This window comes from Capra hircus, chromosome 8 (assembly GCF_001704415.2).
Source record: "Capra hircus breed San Clemente chromosome 8, ASM170441v1, whole genome shotgun sequence".
Lineage (NCBI taxonomy): Eukaryota > Metazoa > Chordata > Mammalia > Artiodactyla > Bovidae > Capra > Capra hircus.
The window spans coordinates 99772017-99799729 of record NC_030815.1 but is presented as its reverse complement, the minus strand read 5'-3'; the positions used below and the strand labels follow the sequence as shown (position 1 = coordinate 99799729).

The window sequence follows — 27713 nt, the reverse complement described above, 5'->3', positions numbered from 1 at the left end:
TAATAAAGAACCTTCTCCCAGGGTACCCCTACCTAGATATAGCCAAAATGAAAGCTTTTGATTTCCACAATTCCTGCGTATATTTTCATCTTCATGAATGGGCGCTCTTGGAGTTGTGTACTTCACAGCCTGAAGGCAGCTGATGGAACTGCCCTGAAACTATATTCTTAAAGAAATTCATTAAGCTTTAAAGGTGAATTGTGCAAAGAACAGAGGCTCTTAATATTTATGGAGAGTTTTAAAATTAATCGTAGATTATTAATGAGAAAGAATTTTATAAAGTGTGAGTTACTGTATAATATTATTAACTGAAATAGTCATCTAAAGAATTAATAATTAAAGAATGGAGGCTTCTTTAGATTTTATGAATTGCAAACTGGGTGATATTTTCATTTACTTCAGTCAAAAAATTGTGATGTCAAAAAATTGTGATGGCAGAAGGAAAATCTAAGAAACACACTTCCAGTAATCATAGCTGATAATTGCTAATATGTTTCTGAAAGGAGAAATTTTATTTTGACAACAAAAAGAACAATTTAAAAAAATATTTGGTGCATTTCCAGGAAGGGAATGATTTCATATGATAAAGAAAAAAACTGTACCCTAGTCTTTACCATAACTTGTGAAACGTTTTCAAACCACAGTTAATTTCATCTTTTCAACTTTTGCTTGGTTTTAGATGAGGAATTTTCTCCCTTGGGAATCAAAGAAGTTGATTACACCTCTCCCACTAGAATTGTGCAATGCCTTTAAATAGTTCTCCTTAAGTCTGTTTTCGATTATCATTATGAATTTCGCAATACCCTTCCAAATGTACTTTTGGATATTTTTATCCAAAACACTGTTCTCCAGTGTTGTAAATTCTTTATTACTTAAAAGGTTTTGGGGAGTGACCGTGTAAGATTAATTCCTTTTTGTGTAATACCATTTTCAAATAAATTATAAAATCTGTAGATAAAATATGACTGCTCATGTGACAAGTTTCTTTAAGTTACTTTTTAGTATTAGTCTATTTATAGAATCATTCAGTAATAGCATCAGAAAGGTCACAGCCATCATTAAATGTAACTTCTGTATTTTGTAGGAAAAGAAACAAAACCAAAAACCCTTGGCAGTGACCCCATAGCTTGTTAGTGGAGCAGCCAAGATAGTAACTCAGTTGTCTTGACTCAGAGTCTAATGTCCTTTCACTTTGCCCTGGTTGTTAGTCCCTCTGACTTCCATCCTTCCTTCACACTAACCCATCCTCCACCTTCTGTCCTCCTTTGCTGAGTGCCTGCTGGCTCGGCAATGGGATGAGCAAAGGCTGAGTCAGATGACCAGAAGACACCCTAAACTTACAACAGTGTGTTCCCCATGGAGGGACAGAGACAAGCATGTATGTTACATACAGTGTGATAGGTGCCAGGAGAGGTGAGAGTAACATTCTCTGGGGCACAGAAATGAAGGTGACAAAATCCACTCAAAAAGTTGGGGAAGCTTTGAAGAACGAGTCTTTGAGGGATGCAGGAGGTTCACTCAGAGAAAGGACGGCATATGCCAAGGCAGAAGCTAAGTGGAAGATAGGAAAGGGAAGAGAGGGGGATAATGTGTACCAAGCACTGGAGCATCTCCTGGGCACATCAGGCCTATAAAAGAAGTATAATTAGCTCTTTCATGATTAAGAAGCTTAAAAGTTGGGGGCATTATTATCACATTAACTGAATGCCAACTACATGTCTGGCATGTTTCTTTACTTAGATTATTTCAATTAACTCTAGCAGCAAATTTATAAGGGAATTGCACACGAAGAAACTAAATATCAGAAAAATTAAGTAAATTGGTCCAACTGCCAACTCCAGTAAACTGACGTGGGGGAGGTGTGGTGCAAACTAGTCCCTGCTTGAGACTTCCTTGGTGGTCTTTGCCTTCCAACACAGGGGGTGTGGGTTTGATCCCTGGTCTGGGAGCTAATATCTCACTTGCTTCATGGCCAAAAAAATGAAACATCAGACAAAAACAGTATTGTAACAAGTCCAATAAAGGCTTTAAAATAAATAAATTAGAGGGGGGAGGGAAAGATGGTGGAGGCATAGGACGGGAAGACCACTTTCTCCCTCACAAATTCCTCAAAAGAACATTTCAACGCCGAGCAAACTCCACAAAACAACTTCTGTAGGCTGGCAGAGGACATCAGGCAACCAGAAAAGCAGACCATTGTCTTCAAAAACAGGTAGGAAAAAATATAAAAGACGAGAAAGGAGACAAAGGAGGTGGGGAGGGAGCTCGGTCCCGGGAAGGGAAGCCCGTCCCGGGAAGGGAATTTGAAGAACAGAGGTTTCCAAACACCAGGAAACACTCTCCCTGCCGAGTCTGTGGCTAGCCTTGGAAACACAGAGGGGAACAGAACAGGAAGGAAAAATAGATAAATAATTAAAACCAACAGATTACAAGCCCAACAGTAACTCCCCCAGCGGAAAAGCAGCACAGACGCCTGCATCCGCCATTGGGAAGTGGGGGCAGGGCAGGGATGCGCGGGAGGCGCGGGCTGCAGAGCTTTGTAAGAATCGGGCAGGAACGCCCCACGCACAACCAGAACGATCTAACTTGGGCTAGCAAACCAGACTGTGGGATAGCTACCACGCGAAAAGCTCGAACATAAGACACCGCCAGGACCGAGCACAGAACAAAGGACGGAACGGAAAAAGCCGGCTGCAGACCATTCCCCGCCAGGGACAGGCAGCCAGAGCCGTAAGGACTGGAAAGGGGCAATTGCAGACCCGGAGAGACTTTACGTACCTAACTGTAAGCAGGCTTCTTTGCTAAGACTTCTGGGGGTGCTGGACAGTCACAATCTGCCTCACGGGGGGCGCCAGCGGTCCACCCAGAAAGCTGAGCAGCAGCGGCAGAAAAGGTGACAAGCCGTGGCGATCGCGCTCGCCAAACTCCTGAGCTACTCAGACCTGGGAAGGGCACAAAGCACAGTCCCAGCCGAATTTGTGCCTCTGAGGGCTGCCTGAGCGCCGAACCTGAGCGGCTTGGACCGGGGAAGTGCACGCAGCCTAGGGCCGGCCCCAGACGGTTCCCGGCTGAGCATCGTAGAGCCGGAGTGGTTTGTGCACCACGAGAAAGGACAGGTCAAGCGGGGCTGAGATACTGTGTGCACACGACAGTGCTATTTGTTTGCAGCATCCCCCCTCCCCACAGAGTGACTGAACTAGTGAGCCTAAAAAACCAGCAAACAGAAGAAGTTAAACAGGGAACCACCTTGGAAGTGATCCCACACGGCCCATAACATCAGAGAAGGGCCAGATATATTTTTACTATTTTTAAAATCATTCCTTTTTTTTTTGCTTTTTTGTTTTTTTTGTTTTCTAACTTTTTTTTAATTGTTAAGTCTTCTATTTCTCCTCTAATTTTTATTTCTATAACCTATTATTACTATTTTTAAAAAAAAAGACTTTTTTTTTTTTTTTAAGGCAAACACCATATATAGTCTTTGGATGGTTGTTGGTGTTTTTTTTTTTTTAATAATTCTTTTTTTTTCTTTCTTCCTTTTTCCTTCTGCTTTTCTTTAATATTGTATCTTTGAAAATCCAGCCTCTACTCTAGATTTTTAATCTTTGCTCTTAGGTTTTTGTTGTCAATTTTGTACATTTAAAAACCCAAACTTCACTATCCAAGTTTACCTGAGAGCGAGATTACTGGCTTGACCACTGTCTCCTCCTCTGGACTCTCCTTTTTCTCCACCAGGTGGCCTCTGTCTCTTTTCTCCCCCATCTCTTCTCTATCCAACTCTGTGAATCGCTGTGTGTTCCAGACGGTGGAGAACACCTAAGGAACTGGCTACTGGCAGGATTTGTCTCTCTCCTACTCATTCCTCTCTCTTATCCTCCTGATCACCTCTGTCTACTTCCTCCCTCTCCTCTTCCCCGTATAACTCTGTAAATACCTCTGAGTGGTCCAGACTATAGAGCGCACATAAGGAAGTGACTACTGGCTAGCTTGCTCTCTCCTCTTTTGATCTCACTGCATCTCATTCCAGTTACCTCTAACTACCCCCTCCATCTTCTCTTCTCCTTGTAACTCAGTGAACCTCTCTGAGTGTCCCTCAATGTGGAGAAACTTTTCATCTTTAACCTAGATGTTTTATCATCGATGCTGTATAGATGGAGAAGTCTAGAGGCTACTGTAAAAATAAAACTGAAAACCAGAAGCAGGAGGCTTAAATCCAAAGCCTGAAAACATTAGAGAACTCTTGAATTCAGGGAACATTAAGCAATAGGAGCTCATCAAATGCCTTCATACCTACACTGAAACCAAGCTCCACCCAAGGGCCAACAAGTTCCAAAACAAGACATACCACTCAAATTCTCCAGCAACACAGGAACACTCCCCTGAGCTTCAATATACAGGCAGCTCAAAATTATCCCAAAACCTTTGATGTCTCATAACCCATTACGGGTCACTCCACTGCACTCCAGAGAGAAGAAACCCAGCTCCACCCACCAAAACTCCAACACAAGCCTCCCTAACCAGGAAAACTTGACAAGCCACTAATAGAACCCCACCCAAAGTGAGGAAGCTCCATAATAAAGAGAACTCCACAAATTACCAGAATATAAAAAGGCCACCCCAAACGCAGCAATATAATCAAGATGAAGAGACAGAGGAATACTCAGCAGGTAAAGGAACAGGAGAGTTGCCCACCAAACCAAACAAAAGAGGAAGAAGTAGGGAATCTACCGGAAAAGGAATTCCGAATATTGATAGTGAAAATGATCCAAAATCTTGAAATCAAAATGGAATCACAGATAAATAGCCTAGAGACAAGGATTGAGAAGATGCAAGAAAGGTTTAACAAGGACCTAGAAGAAATAAAAAAGGGTTCAAAATATAATGAATAATGCAATAAATGAGATCAGAAACACTCTGGAGGCAACAAATAGTAGAATAACGGAGGCAGAAGAAAGGATTAGTGAAATAGAAGATAGAATGGTAGAAATAAATGAATCAGAGACGAAACAAGAAAAATGAATTAAACGAGGACAATCTCAGAGACCTCCAGGACAATATGAAACGCTCCAACATTCGAATTATAGGAGTCCCAGAAGAAGAAGACAGAAAGAAAGATCATGAGAAAATCCTTGAGGAGATAATAGTTGAAAACTTCCCTAAAATGGGGAAGGAAATAATCACCCAAGTCCAAGAAACACAGTTCCAAATAGGATAAACCCAAGGCGAAACACCCCAAGACACATATTAATCAAATTAACAAAGATCAAACACAAAGAACAAATATTAAAAGCAGCAAGGGAAAAACAACAAATAACACACAAGGGGATTCCCATAAGGATAACAGCTGATCTTTCAATAGAAACTCTTCAGGCCAGGAGGAGATGGCAAGACACACTTAAAGTGATGAAAGACAATAACCTACAGCCCAGATTAATGTACCCAGCAAGGATCTCATTCAAATACGAAGGAGAAATCAAAAGCTTTACAGACAAGCAAAAGCTGAGAGAATTCAGCACCACCAAACCAAGCTCTCCAACAAATTCTAAAGGATATTCTCTAGACAGGAAACACGAAAAGGGTGTATAAACCTGAACCCAAAACAATAAAGTAAATGGTAACGGGATCATACTTATCAATAATTACCTTAAACGTAAATGGGTTGAACGCCCCAACCAAAAGACAAAGACTGGCTGAATGGATACAAAAACAAGACCTCTCTATATGCTGCTTACAAGAGACCCACCTCAAAACAAGGGACACATACAGACTGAAAGTGAATGGCTGGAAAAAGATATACCACACAAACAGAGACCAAAAGAAAGCAGGAGTGGCAATACTCATATCAGATAAAATAGACTTTAAAACAAAGGCTGTGAAAAGAGACAAAGAAGGCCACTACATAATGATCAAAGGAACAATCCAAGAAGAAGATATAACAATTATAAATATATATGCACCCAATATAGGAGCACCGCAATATGTAAGACAAATGCTAACAAGTATGAAAGGGGAAATAAATAATAACACAATGATAGTGGGAGACTTTAATACCCCACTCACACCTATGGACAGATCAACTAAACAGAAAATTAACAAAGAAACGCAAACTTTAAATGATACATTAGATCAGTTAGACCTAATTGATATCTATAGGACATTTCACCCCAAAACAATGAATTTCACCTTTGTTTCAAGTGCTCATGGAACCATCTCCAGGATAGATCACATCCTGGGCCATAAATCTAAACTTGATAAATTCAAAAAAATCGAAATCATTCCAAGCATCTTTTCTGACCATAATGTATTAAGATTAGATCTCAATTACAGGAGAAAAACTATTAAAAATTCCAACATATGGAGGATGAACAACACACTTCTGAATAACAAATCACAGAAGAAATCAAAAAAGAAATCAAAATATGCATAGAAACTAATGAAAATGAAGACACAACAACCCAAAACCTGTGGGACACTATAAAAGCAGTGCTAAGAGGAAAGTTCATAGCAATACAGGCATACCTCAAGAAACAAGAAAAAAGTCAAATAAATAACCTAACTCTACAACTAAAGCAACTAGAAAAGGAAGAATTGGAGAACCCCAGAGTTAGTAGAAGGAAAGAAATCTTAAAAATTAGGGCAGAAATAAATGCAAAAGAAACAAAAGAGACCATAGCAAAAATCAGCAAAGCCAAAAGCTGGTTCTTTGAAAGGATAAATAAAATTGACAAACCATTAGCCAGACTCATCAAGAAGCAAAGAGAGAAAAATCAAATCAATAAAATTAGAAATGAAAATGGAGAGATCACAACAGACAACACAGAAATACAAAGGATCATAAGAGACTACTATCAGCAGTTGTATGCCAATAAAATGGACAACGTGGAAGAAATGGACAAATTCTTAGAAAAGTACAATTTTCCAAAACTGAACCAGGAAGAAATAGAAAATCTTAACAGACCCATCACAAGCACGGAAATTGAAACAGTAATCAGAAATCTTCCAGCAAACAAAAGCCCAGGTCCAGACGGCTTCACAGCTGAATTCTACCAAAAATTTCGAGAAGAGCTAACACCTATCCTCCTCAAACTCTTCCAGAAAATTGCAGAGGAAGGTAAACTTCCAAACTCATTCTATGAGGCCACCATCACCCTAATACCAAAACCTGACAAAGATGTCACAAAAAAAGGAAAACTACAGGCCAATATCACTGATGAACATAGATGCAAAAATCCTCAACAAAATTCTAGCAATCAGAATCCAACAACACATTAAAAAGATCATACACCATGACCAAGTGGGCTTTATCCCAGGGATGCAAGGATTCTTCAATATCCGCAAATCAATCAATGTAATTCACCACATTAACAAATTGAAAAATAAAAACCATATGATTATCTCAATAGATGCAGAGAAGGCCTTTGACAAAATTCAACATCCATTTGATGATAAAAACTCTCCAGAAAGCAGGAATAGAAGGAACATACCTCAACATAATAAAAGCTATATATGACAAACCCACAGCAAACATTATCCTCAATGGTGAAAAATTGAAAGCATTTCCCCTAAAGTCAGGAACAAGACAAGGGTGTCCACTTTCACCGCTACTATTCAACATAGTTCTGGAAGTTTTGGCCACAGCAATCAGAGCAGAAAAAGAAATAAAAGGAATCCAAATTGGAAAAGAAGAAGTAAAACTCTCACTGTTTGCAGATGACATGATCCTCTACATGGAAAACCCTAAAGACTCCACCAGAAAATTACTAGAGCTAATCAATGAATATAGTAAAGTTGCAGGATATAAAATCAACACACAGAAATCCCTTGCATTCCTATACACGAATAATGAGAAAGTAGAAAAAGAAATTAAGGAAACAATTCCATTCACCATTGCAACGAAAAGAATAAAATACTTAGGAATATATCTACCTAAAGAAACTAAAGACCTATATATAGAAAACTATAAAACACTGATGAAAGAAATCAAAGAGGACACTAATAGATGGAGAAATATACCATGTACATGGATCGGAAGAATCAATATAGTGAAAATGAGTATACTACCCAAAGCAATTTACAAATTCAGTGCAATCCCTATCAAGCTACCAGCCACATTTTTCACAGAACTAGAACAAATAATTTCAAGATTTGTATGGAAATACAAAAAACCTCGAATAGCCAAAGCAATCTTGAGAAAGAAGAATGGAACTGGAGGAATCAACTTGCCTGACTTCAGGCTCTACTACAAAGCCACAGTCATCAAGACAGTATGGTACTGGCACAAAGACAGACATATAGATCAATGGAACAAAATAGAAAGCCCAGAGATAAATCCACACACATATGGACACCTTATCTTTGACAAAGGAGGCAAGAATATACAATGGAGTAAAGACAATCTCTTTAACAAGTGGTGCTGGGAAAACTGGTCAGCCACTTGTAAAAGAATGAAACTAGATCACTTTCTAACACTGCACACAAAAATAAACTCAAAATGGATTAAAGATCTAAATGTAAGATCAGAAACTATAAAACTCCTAGAGGAGAACATAGGCAAAACACTCTCAGACATAAATCACAGCAGGATCCTCTATGACCCACCTCCCAGAATTCTGGAAATAAAAGCAAAAATAAACAAATGGGATCTAATTAAAATTAAAAGCTTCTGCACAACAAAGGAAAATATAAGCAAGGTGAAAAGACAGCCTTCTGAATGGGAGAAAATAATAGCAAATGAAGCAACTGACAAACAACTAATCTCAAAAATATACAAGCAACTTATGCAGCTCAATTCCAGAAAAATAAACGACCCAATCAAAAAATGGGCCAAAGAACTAAATAGACATTTCTCCAAAGAAGACATACAGATGGCTAACAAACACATGAAAAGATGCTCAACATCACTCATTATTAGAGAAATGCAAATCAAAACCACAATGAGGTACCACTTCACACCAGTCAGAATGGCTGCGATCCAAAAATCTGCAAGCAATAAATGCTGGAGAGGGTGTGGAGAAAAGGGAACCCTCCTACACTGTTGGTGGGAATGCAAACTAGTACAGCCACTATGGAGAACAGTGTGGAGATTCCTTAAAAAATTGCAAATAGAACTACCTTATGACCCAGCAATCCCACTTCTGGGCATACACACCGAGGAAACCAGAATTGAAAGAGACACATGTACCCCAATGTTCATCGCAGCACTGTTTATAATAGCCAGGACATGGAAACAACCTAGATGTCCATCAGCAGATGAATGGATAAGAAAGTGGTGGTACATATACACAATGGAGTATTACTCAGCCGTAAAAAAGAATTCATTTGAATCAGTTCTGATGAGATGGATGAAACTGGAGCCGATTATACAGAGTGAAGTAAGCCAGAAAGAAAAACACCAATACAGTATACTAACACGTATATATGGAATTTAGGAAGATGGTAATGACAACCCTGTATGCAAGACAGGAAAAAAGACACAGATGTGTATAACGGACTTTTGGACTCAGAGGGAGAGGGAGAGGGTGGGATGATTTGGGAGAATGGCATTCTAACATGTATACTATCATGTAAGAATTGAATCGCCAGTCTATGTCTGACGCAGGATACAGCATGCTTGGGGCTGGTGCATGGGGATGACCCAGAGAGATGTTATGGGGAGGGAGGTGGGAGGGGGGTTCATGTTTGGGAACACATGTAAGAATTAAAGATTTTAAAATTTAAAAAATAAAAAACTAAAATAAAATAAAATAAATTAAACAACTAGTCTCTGCTCAATTCTGAAGCAGCTTCTGATCCGGATATGGAATTCATGCATTCATTGTAGCAGACTGACAGGAAGGTTACAGATAGATCAAAGATGTCTTTATAGATCTAAGTAAAGAGAGAAGACTTCATCCTGTTGGGGCAGTTTTTGATAGAAAGTGATTTGCTCAAATTTATATTTTAGAAGAATGTTCAGGCAGAAACATCTAAGATGGGTTAAAGAGTAGAGGTGAAGACTGAGGGACCAGTGAAATGATTTTCGTGAAAATCTGAAAGAGAGGTGATGAGTTCAGACCTAAAATAAGAGAAATGCAGATGGAGAGATAGGCGAAACTTGGAGGGTTTCTAAGGCGTAAAATCCAAACAACTTGGTTTTCATGTCAATATTGAAAGAGATGGAAGGAGAAGGAGAAATCAAAGTGATCTCTGAGGTCAGAGAAGTAGTAACTGTGAAATGAAACATATACATTTGAGACAATGACTTTCTCTTATACATAATTTTCATTTACTTTGAATGTTTTGGCACAATACCTATTCAGTGTAACAAAACAAGAAAATGTAGATCAGCAAAAATAAACAACCTTGGAAGCCTCATAATTCTGTCATTAATATATGCCATGTGTGTTAGTTGCTCAGTCGTGTCCGACTCTGTGACCCCGTGGACTGCCAGGCTCCTCTGTCCATGGGATTCTCCAGGCGAGAGTACTGGAGTGGGTTGCATTTCCTACTCCAGGGGATCTTCCTGATCCAGGGATCAAACCTGGGGCTCCTGCATTGCAGGCAGATTCTTTACCATCTGAGCCACCAGAGAAACATACCGTGTGTACATAACCTTATAGATTTGTACACATTTATTAGGCAAAAGATCATACAACACATATGGTGTTTGCGACATGCTTTTATTTACACTTGACTACACAATTTTATTGACTTTCCTTGTCAACAGTTGTATTTTTATGGCTAATATGCCACTGGATGGATGTGTCGTGAGAATTTAACAGACCCTTCATGTCTTGACATTTGTGTTATCTCCAAGCTGTGTAATGACAAACTATAACTATACATACTTATGTATATAATTAACAATTATACGTACTTATATGCGTAGGTAGAAAATGTTGACTTTCACTTGGACAAATTCTTAGAAATGAATTGCTATATCAAAAGAAGGGCTCCACTTGAGGGTTTTAGTGTGTACCCTCAGGTTTTCCTACAAAGTGGGAGAAAGCCTGTTTGCCCAAATGCCTGCCAACAATGGGAATGGGTATTAATATCCTTTCAATTTTTTTCAAATTAAAAAGTAGTCATCAGTTTGCATTTCTTCCTTATAAGTGAGGTTAGACTATGTATGCAACAATTATTGGTCATTGTCATTTCTTTAATCTCCAGCTATTTTGTTCTTTGTTAACTTTTTTGTTGAAGTTATCCTGTTTTCATATGTTAGAAAAAGCCCTTTGTTTTAAACTTTTTTTTCTCCTTAAGGTAGTAACTTGTTTGCTTCTTGCAGATTTTTCTTTGAAATATTTAACATGTCTTAGTATATCCAATTATTTTTAACCTATTTTTCTGGCTTGTTTTAAGTTTATATCTTATCAACAGGGTGAAATTAATCCCATTACTGTTATTGATGGTAAATAATATGTTTGGTTTTACTTCCATTACCTTAGTTTATGATGTTTTGTTATTAATTCTCTCTGCTATTTTCTTGTCCTATGTTTTTATATCTTTGTTATTTGTGGTTTTTTCCTCCCTCACTGATTCGATGGTTGTGTACTTTTTCTATTCATAGTTTTGTGTATTCTTTGTGTCCAAATTTAAACCTGTTTTTCTTTCACTTTTATCATGTTGGTGTATATGAAATGAGAACTTCACCTTTTCCTCTTCCCAGCTATCTCCCAGTTTCCCTCAGATTTTAAATCTTTTTTCTTTGTAATATATAAAGATTATTTTTTTCCCCTTGGATTATATATATTTTTAAGAAGGGGCTTTATTTGATACTTGTTTTCATTTTTGTAATTATTTTAACAATATACTACATGTTCCACAACTTTCTTAATCTCAAGCCATTTTTTCAATACCATTTTTGTCAAGTATGAATCTTTATTTTGACTTCTTTTCAATCAGTGAAATACATATTGATTTCCAAAAGCCATGCACATTCTCACATGTCTTTCTCTTTCCTCATATTTGCCAATAGTTTGTCCAAATACAGAATTGGGGGTTCAAAATATTTTTTCCACATAGCTATATTTCTTATTCTTTTTCCTTACATTTGTTTTTGCACAGGAGAAGTGAAGTGTCAGTTTGATTTTTGTTTCTTTCTTAGTTGCTTGTAATACTTTTCCTTTATTCTGAAATACTCTTTATTAATTTTGCCTGGAACTTGATGAGTTTTTATGGCACTAAAACTTCAAGTAAAGAGTATTTTCTTACATTAATATTACAACTTATCCAAGGTCTACTCAATTCTGTTGATTTGGAATTTTATGGCTACTTTTTGCTGCCTCCAATGACAACTTTAATTTTGCTGTTACAGTTTATGTTTTCTTTTCCATCTTTGTATTTCTCTTAATCATTTTCTCCTACAGCTGCTGACTTCTGTCTAAGGGAGACAGTGTTGTCTTGCATCTTTGTGAAGATCTGTGCAAATATTTACTGAACTTTTTATAGAAATGAATATTCAGAAATATGAATAATTCAATATTTAATGTTATGATGCTTTGAAGTCATGTTCCCCTTTTTCCTGCTGAAGTGCTTTTCATAAGTCACACATCATTATAACTATTTATAAAATAGTTATAAATTTATAAAAACATTTATAAAATGTTTCTTTCATTCTTAAATAGCTACAGATTTATCAAGTTCTGGAATTTTCTACCATATACATGGGAAAATGTTCTGTTTCATTTTTAAATATGATCAAGAATGTTAGAAACATGAGTACTTTTTCTAAAAATAACATTATGAATCTTCTGTCTCAACGCTGATTGTTTCCAGTTTTAGCATTATAGTTGAAACAAGGACTTTTGCATCCAGGAGACCTGGGTGTGAGACATAGAAAATGTAGTGATAAAGAACGTGGCTTCTGGATCCAGATTCTCCTTGTTCAGATCTCAGCTTTGTCACTTACTATATAATTTTGGCTAGTTATTTAATTTCTTAGTGCTTTAGTTTTCTCATCTGTAATATGAGATAAATGATACTTCATAGTGTCATTTCTATGATACTTCTTAAAGAGATTAAAAAGATAATTTACAAAATATGTGGAACAGTCCCTGGGACATAGTGAATGCTGTATAAATATTTGCTGTAAAATTGTAGCACAGATTTTCATCTCAATTTTGTTGTAAACCTTAAAAAAAAATCTTTAAATAAAAAAATTAGCCAGAGCTTATCTACCTAGAAACAGGCCTTAAATAAATGATAACAGGAAGAGGAAAAGTTTAAGTGTATTTAATTTAAAATATTTTGCTTGCTAATTACAACCAAGATTAATGTGATGCTGAATTTTCAATATAAAAATATAATAAGCCAATGTTAAGTACTAAAAAAAAACCTCATAGCTCTATAACCTGTTTTTCTTTTTTTTGCTATATAACCTTTTAACTGAGTAACTTTAGCCTAACCATCAGGTTACTCTAAGCCTCCATTTTCTCTTTAAAATGGACACAGTACTAATAAAAATAATGTACTTATTCATAAAAATATTAGTAATTGTTAATATTAATTAGTACTGTGAGTATTAAATGAGATAATTTATATCAAATGGCATCACACATAAGTGCACATTCCTTGGTTATTACTTTTTAAAAATGGTCTAATGTTTATTTGACAATGCTACATTTGTTTGGCTTCACTAGGCACTGCAAGTTCTATTTCCACTATTTCGTCTATTATTGAATTCTTAATTTTCAGTTATTTTACAGAAGTGTAACTCTAGAGAGAGTAAATACAGGTTCAAAGCCACATTGTTGGTGCAAAGGGAAGATATGAAGCAAGGTCAGTTAGATCCTGCTTTCATCTTTTTTTTTTCCCCCGAGCCTGGGAAAAGCAGAGTCTGTGATTCTCTTTCCTTCAAAGGGCCTATTTCTCATCAGTAGGATCATTTCCCTCAAGCCCTATGCTTTCTCCTCATCCTTTGTCAAGTACTTTGAACCAAAACAAAGGACACAGTAATTCTATTCCATTGGGAGTGAGTGTTAGCAGCGCAGTTCTCGAGATGCAGCTGCAGAGGTTGGGGTGGGGGGGTGTTAGGATATGGGTATACAGTCTTCAGAAGATTTTTTGAAGCACTGAGCATCACTGTACACTGTTTTGAGTTTTCCCGCAAATCAGCCCAGCCATGTCATGCTGCAGTGTGTTGTGATTGTAACTAATTGTGGGACATTAAGAGGCTACTTCACCCACTCCAGTGCTCTTGCCTGGAGAATCCCAGGGATGGAGGAGCCTGGTGGGCTGCCGTCTATGGGGTCACATAGAGTCAGACATGACTGACGTGACTTAGCAGCAGCAGCAGCAAGAGGCTACTTCATAACCTGCCGGTTACAAACTACATCACTCTAAAAGAGAAAACAAAAATCTTGTTTTCTCTCTTGCTTGAATTGTACGATTATATGGGATTCTTTGGGATTCTATTGTTTGGGATTCTTTTTCCCCCGTCAATTTCCAGAATGGAATAATAATAATAATAATAATAATCCCAACTGATGTTGGGATTATTTGGGATTCTATTGTTTGGGATTCTTTTTCCCCCAGTCAGTTTCCAGAATGTTGTTCGCTATCTACTGACATATCACATAAAATGGACTTCCCTGGCTTACCCACAGCTTGCCCATCCGGGACATACAAACCAGAAGGTTCACCAGGAGGAATCAGCACTTGCCTTCCATGTCCTGATGAAAATCACACCTCTCCACCCGGAAGTACGTCCCCTGAAGACTGTGTCTGCAAGGAGGGGTACCAGGCTTCTGGCCAGACCTGCAAAGGTAAGGATCCCACTGCTGGCAGATAGGAAGTATAAAAGCTGATCTCTTTTAGGGAAGTAAGGCCAGTGTTTTCATCCAGTTCACTGGGCCTGATCCTCTAATCTTATTTGGGGAAAATTCTTTGTTTTTATTATCTAGCATTTCTTACCACTGAACATAGCCATATCTTGTTCCAGAGAAAGGAGGTCTGAGACTCCAGAAGTATCAACTATGAAAACAGACTTAGAAAACATTTAAAATGAATGTTAAAAGAGGAGTCATAGGTTTGTTTTTTTTTTTTTTTTCAGATAAATATTTTTGGTGGGGCCATGGGATGTGGCATGAGGGATCTTGACTCCCCGACCAGGGATCAAACCTGTTCCCCCTGTGCTGGGAACAAGGAATTCTCAAATCACTGGACCACCAGGGAAGTCTTGAGAACTCTCAAATTTAACAGCAAATTTGAATAATAAATGAGCTATTTTGGACCCTGGTGATGGTTAAATCCATTTAAAGAAAATATTTTTATAAGTACTGTGCCTTGAAATTATTCATACCAAAAATTAAAAATATTTACTTACCCAATAATTTGTACAAGAAGCTGTGGGTCCTGGGATTGTGACAGACATGTTTTGCTGGCCTCACTCGTTCTTTATTCTATGCTGCTTTAATTGAGAAGGAAAATAGCTAATGACACATGAAGGTCAAGAACTAGAAAATTTCATATTCACATGGATAAAAAATTTTTTCAGGCTTAAATGTTTAGTCTGTCATTAATTAGAAACAAATACCTACTAAGCATGAGATGTAAGTGTTCTTCCAAATATGCACTTACAAATTCATATGCAATAAATGGGAATGCTGGAGGTAGTTTAGCTCTGCGTATAAAATGTCCTCTTAAGCAGGAAATGTGGGAGGAGAATGCTTTATAGACAAAGGCTAGCTTTGCTTTTTAATTTTATTTCTGTAAATGTTAGTTGTCCACTGCCCTGCCCTGAAGCCTCCTGAAAATGGTTACTTTATCCGAAACACTTGCAACAACCACTTCAATGCAGCCTGTGGGGTCCGATGTCACCCTGGGTTTGACCTCGTGGGAAGCAGCATCTTCTTGTGTCTCCCCAATGGTTTGTGGTCCGGTTCCGAAAGCTCCTGCAGAGGTATGCAGACTGCCAATTCACATTGTTTATTGATTGTCTTGCTCGATGCCCTTGATTTAAACTCTAATGGACCAGTAAATTCTTTGTTGCTTTTGATTTCATGGACCACGGACCACAGAAAGAGAAAAAATTATAGGAAGTTTAGTCAGAACTACTAATAAGTTCAATTGACCACATCATCATAAACTGTGCCTTCTGTGTGTCTTTTATGAACAAGCAAAGGAAAGGCCTGCCTGGGAAGGAAATGGACAGGTTACCTTAAACCTCAGATTTCAGGCAGCCAAGACAGGGTCCAGGGAGAGTTAGAGGATGGTCAGTATGGGGCTTTGATGTCTATTTTGATGGCAAGATTTGGGGAACCATGCCAGTATCCTGTGCCAAGAGTAGTTAGCCAGCATATACATCCCCAGCCTAGTTTGAATAGACAGCATGCCATAAAAGTTTTGCTGAGGCTTTGACTACTCCAAGACCGCATATCACCTTGCTTACTGCAGTAGTGGGAAGTTCTGTCTTCTTGGCTTCTCTCAGCTCCCACACCCATAAGGGAAGCCAGCCTACTCACAACTTCAGGGTCACTTGTGAACCCCAGGAGACATTCGTCTTTGTATTTATCAGCTACCAATACTGAACTCATCTACAAATTTGCTTAAATCCAGGTCCTAATTCAGACTCTTACCTGTATTTACAAAAAGAACAGATTGAACAAAGGGGACCTGAAAGTAAAGGTGGGGGGTAATGGAATCTCTGAGATTCAAAGACAGTTACCATTGCATTGGTAAAGTAAAATTAGGATTCCAAGAAATGGTATAAGCCTGAGATCGTAGTTAAAAGCCAAATTAATAAGTTAGAAAATCAACCCCAGAAATCCTTCTGAAAGTAGAGCAACATTTGAAGGATTAGAAAAAAGGTGAAGGAATCAAATGACATGAGAACAGTCAGAAGAAATAGACTCTGCAGACTAGGAATCCAGAGAGAAAATGGAGCAGAGAAGAGGCACCCGTAGAAGATCAAAGAATGTATCTGCAAACTGAAATCTTGAAAATACATGTGACTGAAATCTTTGATACTGAACTTAAAGCCACTTACTGAGTGCCAGAAAACAAATTATTGCAAACAGATCCATGTCTGGAAATAATCTTACTGAAACTTCTGAAAGCCTTGGAAAAATTAGAAAATTGTGCCTGATTCACAGTTAGAAATCTTTAATAATATTGCCTATGAAGGAAGGGGAATCAGACTCACCTTGAGCCCATTACTAGCCACTCTAAATTTTAGAAGGTCGGCGAATATTTCCAAAATTCTGAAAGAAAAGAATTAGACCCTAGATCTCTAAACTCTGACAAGCGATTGTTTATGTAGGAAAGCCAAGACATTCTCAGTCACATAGTTTCTAGTGGTAAAAAGCCCATTCCTGAAAAAGTTAATCATAAGAACCTCTTAAATATATTCCTGTATAGTTATTAAGGTCTATGTATAATCTCTGTCCCTTCTCCTAAATACCTCATGGCAAGAGGTGGAAAGCCTGACATTTTAACTTTCCCCTTACTGGCCTTCCAAAGGAGAGTGAGAAAATCAGGAAGACAATCCCTTTAGGATAAGATCTAGCCCCTGCCTCTTAAACCCTCTGCAGTCTCCATCCTGAACCTTGAATCCTATGCTAAAGCCTTAAGAAATGGCTACACCTGTCAGGAAGCCATCCCTTTGTAAGTTGTTTGAACAGCCTTGATCCTCAGTCTATAGGGACCTATGGCCCCTATGGATAAGCCCTCCCTGTCACCCATCTCCTCTGGGATGGGATGACCTCTAACCTCCATATGTGCATACACAGACCTGTTGTGCCCTCATTCTGTCCCTTATGCTCCATGTGTGAGGGTTAGTCAGGAAAACCCAGGAAATAACCCATCTGTGTTATGGGACAAGAAACTTATTTTAAGAATCAGACCTTATACAATTTTAGAAGGAACTAGAAAGTAGAAGTTTCAGAAAGAGAAACTGGAGCCTCAGAAGAGTTACTACCAACCCAAGAATCCAAGCCCAGGCAGCTGCTGTAGTGGAATCACAAGAGAGAAGTGTGTTGGGAAGCCTAGGAGAAGCTTCACCTCTGTGTAACCCCGCCCTGAGGTCCTATACCAAGAACCTAGCAGTGAGTTGGAGCCACCTTGGGTCAACAGGGTTAGCAGTTGAGATGTAGGGTGGAGACAAGCAAGAAAAACATGACCTGGAACCTACTGTACGTCTGCATTTGTCCATCAGTGAGTCTGCCTGCACTGACTACTGCTTCTCTTCCATCTTCCACAATCAACCCCAAACTGGCCCACTGTAAGGGGATTCTGACAGCATTTGCCAGCTTAACCAGCTTGTTACGACATACACCACTGTATTTTTATTAATTAACTCCTCTATCATCTCTGCTAGTCTGTGAACTCCTCATGAGCATAGAATATATCTTCTCCTACCCCAGCCAATCCTTGGTTATACCTCTGCTGAATGACTGAAAATCTGAATTTAACAAATACACGTGTTGGTAAGTGTTACACTGACAGACACATTGACAAATTACATTAGTGGTCTTCTGTGTCACTTCCATCATGCAGTTTCATTTTTACAAAGCAGGGTTATTGCATTTTATGCAATTTGCATAATATAAATAAAATAAGTTTAGTCAAAGTAAAAGCAATGCTCAAGGATGTGAATTTTCCTAAAATTCTTTCCATTTCATCTCTAGTGCTGCTTCCTAACTTATCTGTGAACAAGGTTGTCCTGAAGGCAGGTACTAATTCAGGCTCTTCCTCTGGCTCCTCATTAATAGATTTTTATAGGCATACTTCATTTTACTGCACTTTGATTTGTTTTGCTTTGCTGATGTTACATTTGTTACAAATTAAAATCCCCACATTGTCAGATTATGTTGAATGTTTTTAGCAATAAAGTTAATTGTATTCATAGTATGGAGAAACTAGCATTTTAAAGATCTAATTTAAATCTGACTATAAAGACAGGATAATTTTAGTTGTTTTTTTGTTTTCTTAAAAGTCTTTCTAAAAGTGAGACAGAAATGAAAGACCAGTATAAAATGTAAAACTTTCCACAAATTTCATGTTACATCCTGAATGTTTTGTAGCGTTAGATAATAACTAACAGGCTTGATTCTTGTTTCTCTTATACATTCTTCATTAAGGCTGTCTCAATTGGGAGATGGACAGAAAGTGTGAGTCTGAGAAAAAATATAGCAATTTGTTCAAATGAGAACCAGAACATGTTCTTAAATTGTCTGCTACCAAGTAAACCGTTCTCTTAAAATACTAAATTGCTGTTTTCAAAAGGCTTAATAAATGTTTAAGGATTGCTTTAGTATGAATGTCAAACACTTATTGCAGAATTTTCCAGCTTATTGAAATAAAAATGTTTTTGAAGTTGAAACTCATATATAAGCATGTTCCTATCCAAAATGATACAAATGATCATTCTTGGTTGAAAAGGAGCATACAATATTTAAGAACTAAATAGGATTTATTACATATGCTTTTGTTTTCCCAGAGGAGCAATAAAAGTTTATTAAAACCAACACTTTTGAGAAGCAATATAATTCGCATGTGTATGAAACACCAGTTCTCATTTACTATCAGGTCTCTTGAGACATGTTGCCAGTTCATTTTGTCCCAAGTTGGAAAGCTGGAATCATTTCAGCAGTTTATTGAATCGAAAAGCAGTTGTTTAATGTGGTTTTCTAGATTTTATATATCTTGATCGTAGTAATTTATCTTATTCACTTTTAATCCTACCTGGCGTTTGGCATTGTGCTACCTGTGATGATTACCTCAAGAAAAATCAAAATATGAAAGGCAAAATATTTTCTATGCCCTTGATGGACACACTTAATAAAAATTCTACTTACATGATGGACACACTCAATAAAAATCAAAACACAGAAGGCAACATAATTATACTCATTTGTCATTAATAATTGACTTCCTTTCAAACTAATTGAAAATCTAGGGCTTATAGTTTAACTTCTAATTCTTGAGTTTCCTCTAAGGGCTAATCAATCTTAAATATATCTTTCATGAAATCAGAATTTATATTCTGTCAACTCACATAATTTGAATTGGTTTCTTTTGAGTAGATTCTGTCAAACCATGACTTCAGTTGAATATGCACTGAATATTTTACCCCAACTTCCTTTCCTATTATTTTAAAATTAAATTTTCATCGTAAGTAACTACTTACTTGATAAGAAAAATTGACAAATTCATAAAAGAAGGAAAGACATCTTACCCAGAGTCCCAACAAAGTTCTTGATTACTGCGTGGTTTTCTGGATTGGAGGCTGCAATCGGGTGTTGAGTTTGATGGAGTTGAAGCTCTTGTGGGAGTAATCTGGGAAGACAGGTTGTTGTCAGAGGGTGGGGTCCTTGGATTGGTCATGGTCGGGTCTGGAGGATTTAAGACTTGGAGGGGGTGCTGAAATAAGGGAAAGGACATGATTATTGAAGAAGAAGAGTGAGGAATATGACTGTTAGGTACTGGAATGATCATCTGTATAGATAATGAAATCACCATCATGTGTGTTGTGCATATGTTGTGAAAGAGAGAGAGGGGAAGAAAGAAAGGGAAGAGAGAGAAAGAGGGAAATACAAAATCATCAAAGAATGAGAAATGGCCTAGAAATCTGCAGACAGTTGGGGGAAAAGGATGTTGAGTGTATAATATGATACTTGAGGGGAGCTGGAGGCGTTCAGGAAGAAGGGAAAGAGAATGACCTGGGAAAGCAATAAGGAAAAAAGATGACCACTCTCTCACCTTCAGCTCTGTCTGTAAGAAACGACAAGATTTTTTTTTTTTTTTTGCTAGGATAAGAAAGGAATATATACGAGTATAAATACACATTTCATAAGAGGTCTGAAAACTGAATTGAACCTGAACTCTCAGAATCACAGCAAAGGCCCATTAAGAGCTGAAAGTCCCTCCCTTTGTCAGCCATCCCCAGGCTACAGCCATCATCCCCCGGCCAGGGCCAGGCTCCTTCAACAGCTTAACTCTCCCACCTGTAGGCAGAGGCAGACAACAGGAATATTATTTAGGCAATGCATTTGATAAAATACATACTTTTAAGTATCCCACTCTAACTTTCAAAAATATTGCATTATTTACTGCTTGCAATCTGTAGGCATTATTAAATTTATAATTTTTTCTTTGTCTTTATTGAGTGATCTAATTGTTTTCATATAGTGAGAACATGCCCTCGTCTCCGCCAGCCCAAACATGGCCGCCTCAGCTGTTCAGCTGGAGAAATGTCCTACAGGACCGTGTGCTTGGTCACCTGTGATGAAGGGTACAGACTAGAAGGAAGTGCTAGGCTTACCTGTCAAGTAAACGCCCAGTGGGATGGTCCAGAACCCCGGTGTGTGGGTAAGTTCTTAGGGCTTGGTGCCTTGGATGGGTCATTTCTGTAGCGCTCTGGTTTCTCCTGTTTTCTGTGAAGACCTGGAACTAAAAACTGGCTCATGATGAGTATAAATACACATCCGTCCTGAACACCTCCAGCTCCCTCAAGTATCATGTATGTATATAGATACACATTTATACTCAAGATGCATATAAACACATGCATATGTACATAGAATGACGAGTATAAATACACATGCATATGTATACAGATACGAGTATAAACACACATCTATAGGTAGATATACAAGTATAAATACACATCCATATGTATATAGGCATATGAGTATAAAGACACATCCATATGTATATAGGCAAATGAGTATAAATACACATCCATATGTATATAGATACATGATGGGTACATACATGAACAAGTATGTGGTTTTACTCCTCCCCACTGGTAAAAAGACTTCTACACCAGAATCCAATTTTCTAAGTCCCTAAAGTTTACAGCTTCGAATAATAAATGAATTTTGTTATACTTGGGGCACATTTGGAACAGATGTGTTTTAAAAGCAAATGCCATGTAATTCCCTCACTTTTGAGAACAGTTTACTTTACCTTGTTATTGAAATGATGAAATTATGAACCAGTGAATCTTGGCTGTAGAATTCTGTTACATCAGAAGATTTTTCTTCACTGTCCTTCACTAAGAGTCATGACATCTCACTCCTGTAGTTGGGCCCAGAATGAATGCAGCTTTTCCAGTTTGCTGCTGCTTATACACCGTAGACACTTTAGTAATGGTGACAACAATGATCATGATCGTTATGATCAACATGAAATGATGGCAGCTACCATTTAGGGAACCCTTAAATGGTGTCAGATACAGTAAACCTGGGAGCACTAAGAGCTATTTCATTAAATAACCGACTTCCAAAATAGAAAGGAGAACTGTATGTAGGGAATAAATTGTAATATGCCAGGATCCTAGATGGGAAGACTTTTTAAATTGGTTTCTAGGTTTATTCTAGTATGATCTAGTAGGATCCAAGGCTAAGCGAGGGTCTCCAGGAAGGATGTTGGGCCTTACTGAGGAATTCAAAAAAGTCTTTGACCCTCATTGTGCAGGCTCAGAAAGCTTGTAGGAGGGTATAAAATATTAAAAATCATAAGGAAAGTTTATTAGCAATGAGATAGCTGTTACGGCCTACTAAAAGACGTAGGCCTGACAGGCATTGTATTTCCTGGAGGCAGAAGCTACAAGGATTCCTAAACTGTAGACAGACTTAGTTGTAGTTCAGTTCAGTTGTTCAGTCGTGTCCGACTCTTTGCAACCCTATGGACAGCAGCATGCCAGGCCTCCCTGTCCATCACCAACTCCCGCAGTTTACTCAAACTCATGTCCATTGAGTCGGTGATACCATCCAACCATCTCATCCTCTGTCGTCCCCTTCTTCTCCTGCCCTCAATCTTTCCCAGCATCAGGGTCTTTTCCAGTGAGTCAGATCTTTCCATCATGTGCCCAAAGTATTGGAGTTTCAGCTTCAACATCAGTCTTTCCACTGAATATTCAGGACTGATTGCCTTTAGTTTGGGCTGGTTGGATCTCCTTGCTGTCCAAGGGACTCTCAAGAGTCTTCTCCAACACCACAGTTCAAAAGCATCAGTTCTTTGGTGCTCAGCTTTCTTTATCATCCAACTGTCACATCCATACATGAATACTAGAAAAACCATAGCTTTGACTAGACGGACCTTTGTTGGCAAAGTAATGTCTCTGCTTTTTAGTATGCTGTCTAGGTTGGTCAAAACTTTTCACTCGTCTTTTAATTTCATGGCTGCAGTCACTATCTACAGTGATTTTAAAGCCCAGAGAAATAAAGTCTCTCACTATTTCCACTGTTTCCCCTTCTATTTGTCATGAAGTGATGGGACCAGATGCCATGATCTTAGTTTTCTGAATGTTGAGTTTTAAGCCAACTTTTTCACTCTCCTCTTTCACTCTCACAACAGGCTCTTTAGTTCTTCGCTTTCTGCCATAAGGGTGGTGTCATCTGCATACCTGAGGTTGTTGATAACCTTAGACTTGGTTGGCATAAAACTAAAACAAAGGGAGTTAGCTTCTCCAGATATTTCACAGAATTATATGAAAATGATGGATCTGTCCACCATAAAAAGGATGGTTTAGCAATGGAACATTAAATCTTAATAAATCCCTTTTGTTGGAAAGTTTTCTCCCTGGATTAGAATTTGTATCTAAATATTAATGTTTACTCCCAGGAATCATCTATGGTTCCATAGCTGAGCAAGCAGCTTTTCTTGTGAGGGACCCAGTCTTGTATTAAAAGTGGTAATATATTTAATAAGGTTGCTCTGGAGTTTTTCTTTAAAACTTTAATTCTTAAGTTTAGATTAAATTTTTAAAATGCTTTAAGCTTTGAGAATTCTCTTTAAATTTTTTGTACCCATCTCTGTAATGATTTAAAGTGGAATTCGATTTGAAGTTAACCATCCTTATTTAATACAATTTATTGGGGAACAACTCCCTGTAGCCCCCAAATTCTGACAATAGCCATCATTACTATGAAATTTTCCACTTAAACATTGATGGACATGAATAGAAAGTGTATTAGGGATTTCCCTGGTCATCCAGTGGTTAGGAATCTGCCTTCCAATGCAGGGGACTCGGGTTCAACCCTTGTCTGGGAAGTAAGATCCCACATGCGTCAGGGCAACAGAGCATGCGGGCTCGATAGTTGTGACACACTCTGGGATCCACAAGCCACAACTAGGAAGAAGCCCGTGCACTGCAACGAAAGATCCCTCATGCCATGACTAAGACCTGATGCAACAAAGAATAAATAAAATAATTAATTTTAAAAAGAGTATTGAATAGACAGTTGCAAAATAAGAAAATTCTGAACATGAAGTACAATGAGAGAAATCTTATTCTTACCATCGTAAGACAAATATGAACACACGGTAGTTAATATGGCAGATTTATGGTACAAGGATGCACGGAACAATGGAAGCAAACACGCCTCAGAAACAAACATTAGTTTGTAGAAAAATACAGTATTCAATAAGGAAAATTTTAGATATCAGTAGGGGAAAAGCTTATCTAAAAATTAGTTTGGACTCTTGCTTCATTTAAAAAGTTAAGTTCAATTAATTTTAGTAATTAAATGAGGCAGGTTAAGGAGTGAAATGTAGGAAAATGGGCAAACTACGGATTTTAACAGAACATAACTTCCTAAAAAGAAAAGAACAATAGATCTGAATATATAAAGCTTTACATTTCAGTACTTCAGACATAAATTCTCTATATTTAAAATGCAAACAAGAAAAAGGAAAAGTTACTTGAAACACATATAAAAAAGTCAAGGTCCTTAACATTTTCCAACATATGAAACTAGACCAAAACAAAAATATTGAAGACTCCAAGGAGGGATAAAGGAAATGAATTAAATGGACAAAGGAGACATTTCAAAAATACAATTAAAAAAAATAACAAAATTGAGAAAATTCTGAAACCATAGTTATGAGACCTAAGTTAAATTATACACTGATGTAATTTCACAGATATAAATATTTTTGTTAAACAGGAAGAATAAAAATAGCTAAACATTAAATTAAATACTAGGAAAAGAGTGACTGTAAGAGAAGTTGAAAGAAGCACGTAATAGTGTAAAGGAAGATGAATCAGAAAAGGAGATGGAATGCGGTAGAGTGGATGAAAGGAAAATCTTTGAATAAAGTAATAGATTGTAGAAAGAAGAAAGAAAAATGCAAAAAAAAAGGAATTTTTCTAAGAAGCTATACCAAAGGACTATATAGAGGTTTGAGGTTTTTAAAGTAATGAAACACCGTTTATGATGCATGATTTTCTAAGAAAATGAAAACTGTTAAATGAACCAAGAAGAAAAGTAGGAAAGCAAACTTACCTATGAGTGCTTTACAAAGTATGGGAATATCAGAGTGTGCTTAGTTGTTGCTCTTGCTGTCTAGTTGACAAGTCGTGTCCCACCCCATGGACTGCAGCAAGCCAGGCTTCCATGTCCTTCATTCTCTCTCAGAGTTTGCTCAGATTCATGTCCATTGAGTCAGTGATGCTGTCTATCTCCTCTGTCGCCCCTTCTCCTCCTGCCCTCAATCTTTCCAAGCATTTGAAAATGACTGAGGAAAATATGAAACTCTTTCACACTTTTAAAATGAAACAATTCTAATTGGCCCAAATAGTGGAGAATTAATCAGTTCATACTATCCAGCTATTATTTTCTGTTGCCAATCTGACAACTTTTACCAAGAGGAAAAAATAAAACTATGACAGCAAATATACTAGCAATCCATACTCAAAAGATTGGTCTGTCAGGATGTGTAAAGGTTTGTCCCAGGAATGCAAGAAGGGTTTAAAATTAGATATGCTATTAACATAATAAATTACTTCATAACAAATAGGAAAAATTCATATGGTTGCTCAATATAAGATAAAAAAGTATTCATTATCATTTAAAACACATTTTTGGTAAAATTCTTAGAAACTCATTGATAACTGACATAAAAAAAGTTCATCTTCTGTATCTACTTTAAAAATGTGGATAGTCTTATTAAATCTGGAAAAGAAAAAGGATGCTAGAATCATCCATGTTGTTTAGTAAGATTGTCTTAAGATTTAGCTCTTGTAATAAATCATAAGGTTAGAGCTTAGAGGATTCAGAATCATCGTTTCTAAACTATGTGTCTGCCTCTAAAATAAAATGAAACTACTAAAAGACTGAGAGTTCATTAAAGTCTTAAGAATACCAAATAACTCCTCTGTATAAATGATAAGCAGAATATGTAATGAAAAACCACAGTCAGAGATCTGTATAAAATATAAAATATGTAAGAATAACCTCAAACAAAAATATATGGAACCTATATTACACAAACTACAAAATGTTGCTGAGATAAAAAGAACATTTTAATAAAATTTTGTCAAAAGGCAGAGTTCTTTCCAAATATATGTATAGGTAAAATGCAACCTATTCAGTAGCCCCAAAGAGATTTTCTTTTTTCCCCTTCTTGGAACTGGGGAGTGATTGCAGGATTCATCTGGAAGAATGTGCAGGCAAAACTCACTAAAATAAGATTGAAAGGGAAGTGTAATAAAGAATAGTAAAAAGGAAGTAGTTCTGTTGGGTTTTAAAATACGTACTAAATTGCAAAAATGAAGAGTATGTAAGAACTGCCATCAGATCAGTGGGACTTAATGGATTCCAAAAGTTATGAGTTTCATATATTATTAAGGAAGCATCATAGCTCAGTTGAGAAGATAAGATTTATTCAACTGATAATATAGGAAAATTGGCTCGCTCCTTGGGAAAAAGCAAAATGAATCAAAATGAAGTATTCATATGTTTTTAATATACATCAGACACTAATGTAAATACTTTATAGTTTTAAAATATGAATTAAAAATAAAACCATTAAAAGCTAGAAGAGAGTATAGTTAATATATGTAAATATTAATCCATTTCAGAATTTATTAAACATATAAGCAATGGGAAAAGAGTCTCCAGTACATTAGAATAGATTAAACTGCCAGTTCAGGAGACATGGTTCAATCCCTGGGTCAGGAAGATAGCCTGGAGAAGGAAATGACAACCCACTACAGTATTCTTGCCTGGGATATCCCTTGGACAGAGGAGCCTGGTGGGCTCCAGCCATGGGGTCACAAAGAGATAGACACGAGACAGCAACGAGACAGCAATAACAACAATATAAAAATTCAAAATGCCATAAACAAACAATAAGAAAGAATATTAGCAGGGAATAAAATCTTGATATGGGAGCTAAAAGGATGATTTTCTTAATTTATAAACAACTGTCCTGAAATAAGGGATTTAAAGTCCCATATGTTGTTTATATTTGAACCACAAATTTGGCTCTGACAGTCCTCTTGATCAAAGCAGAACAGGAAATCTGGACGGTCATCTGGTACATTTGTTCTTTTTTGTTCAGTCACTAAGTCATGTGAGACCCCATGGGCTACAGCACACCAGGCTTCTCTGTGCAAAAATAAAGAAACATAGCAATTCTCAGGAAAAAATTACTTCTGTTGACAGAGAGGTTTGAAAGCAGTCATTTCAGGGAGAAGGCATGATTGTAGAATATTTGGGGGGCACACAGGTTCTGCCATTTACCTATTGGTAACTTCAGGAAAGTTAACTACGAGAATTACTGTTATGCCCCAGCACTCTTTGGAGAAGGAGATGGCAACCCACTCCAGTACTCTTGTCTGGAAAATCCCATGGACGGAGGAGCCTGGTAGGCTACAGTTCATGGGGTTGCGAAGAGTTGGACACGACTGAGCAACTTCACTTTCACTTTCATGCATTGGAGAAGGAAATGGCAACCTACTCCAGTATTCTTGCCTGGAGAATCCCAGGGACAGAGGAGCCTGGTGG

The 27713-nt window shown here is 37.4% G+C and overlaps 1 protein-coding gene across 1 annotated transcript in view; it reads left to right on the top strand.

The window, feature by feature from the left end:
* SVEP1 (sushi, von Willebrand factor type A, EGF and pentraxin domain containing 1) overlaps nt 1–27713 on the top strand; it is a 210261-nt gene that overhangs the window by 67653 nt on the left and 114895 nt on the right. The window contains 3 exon segments of the mRNA XM_013966263.2: nt 14583–14741; nt 15698–15877; nt 21106–21285. Coding sequence (XP_013821717.2) covers nt 14583–14741; nt 15698–15877; nt 21106–21285 — 519 coding nt within the window.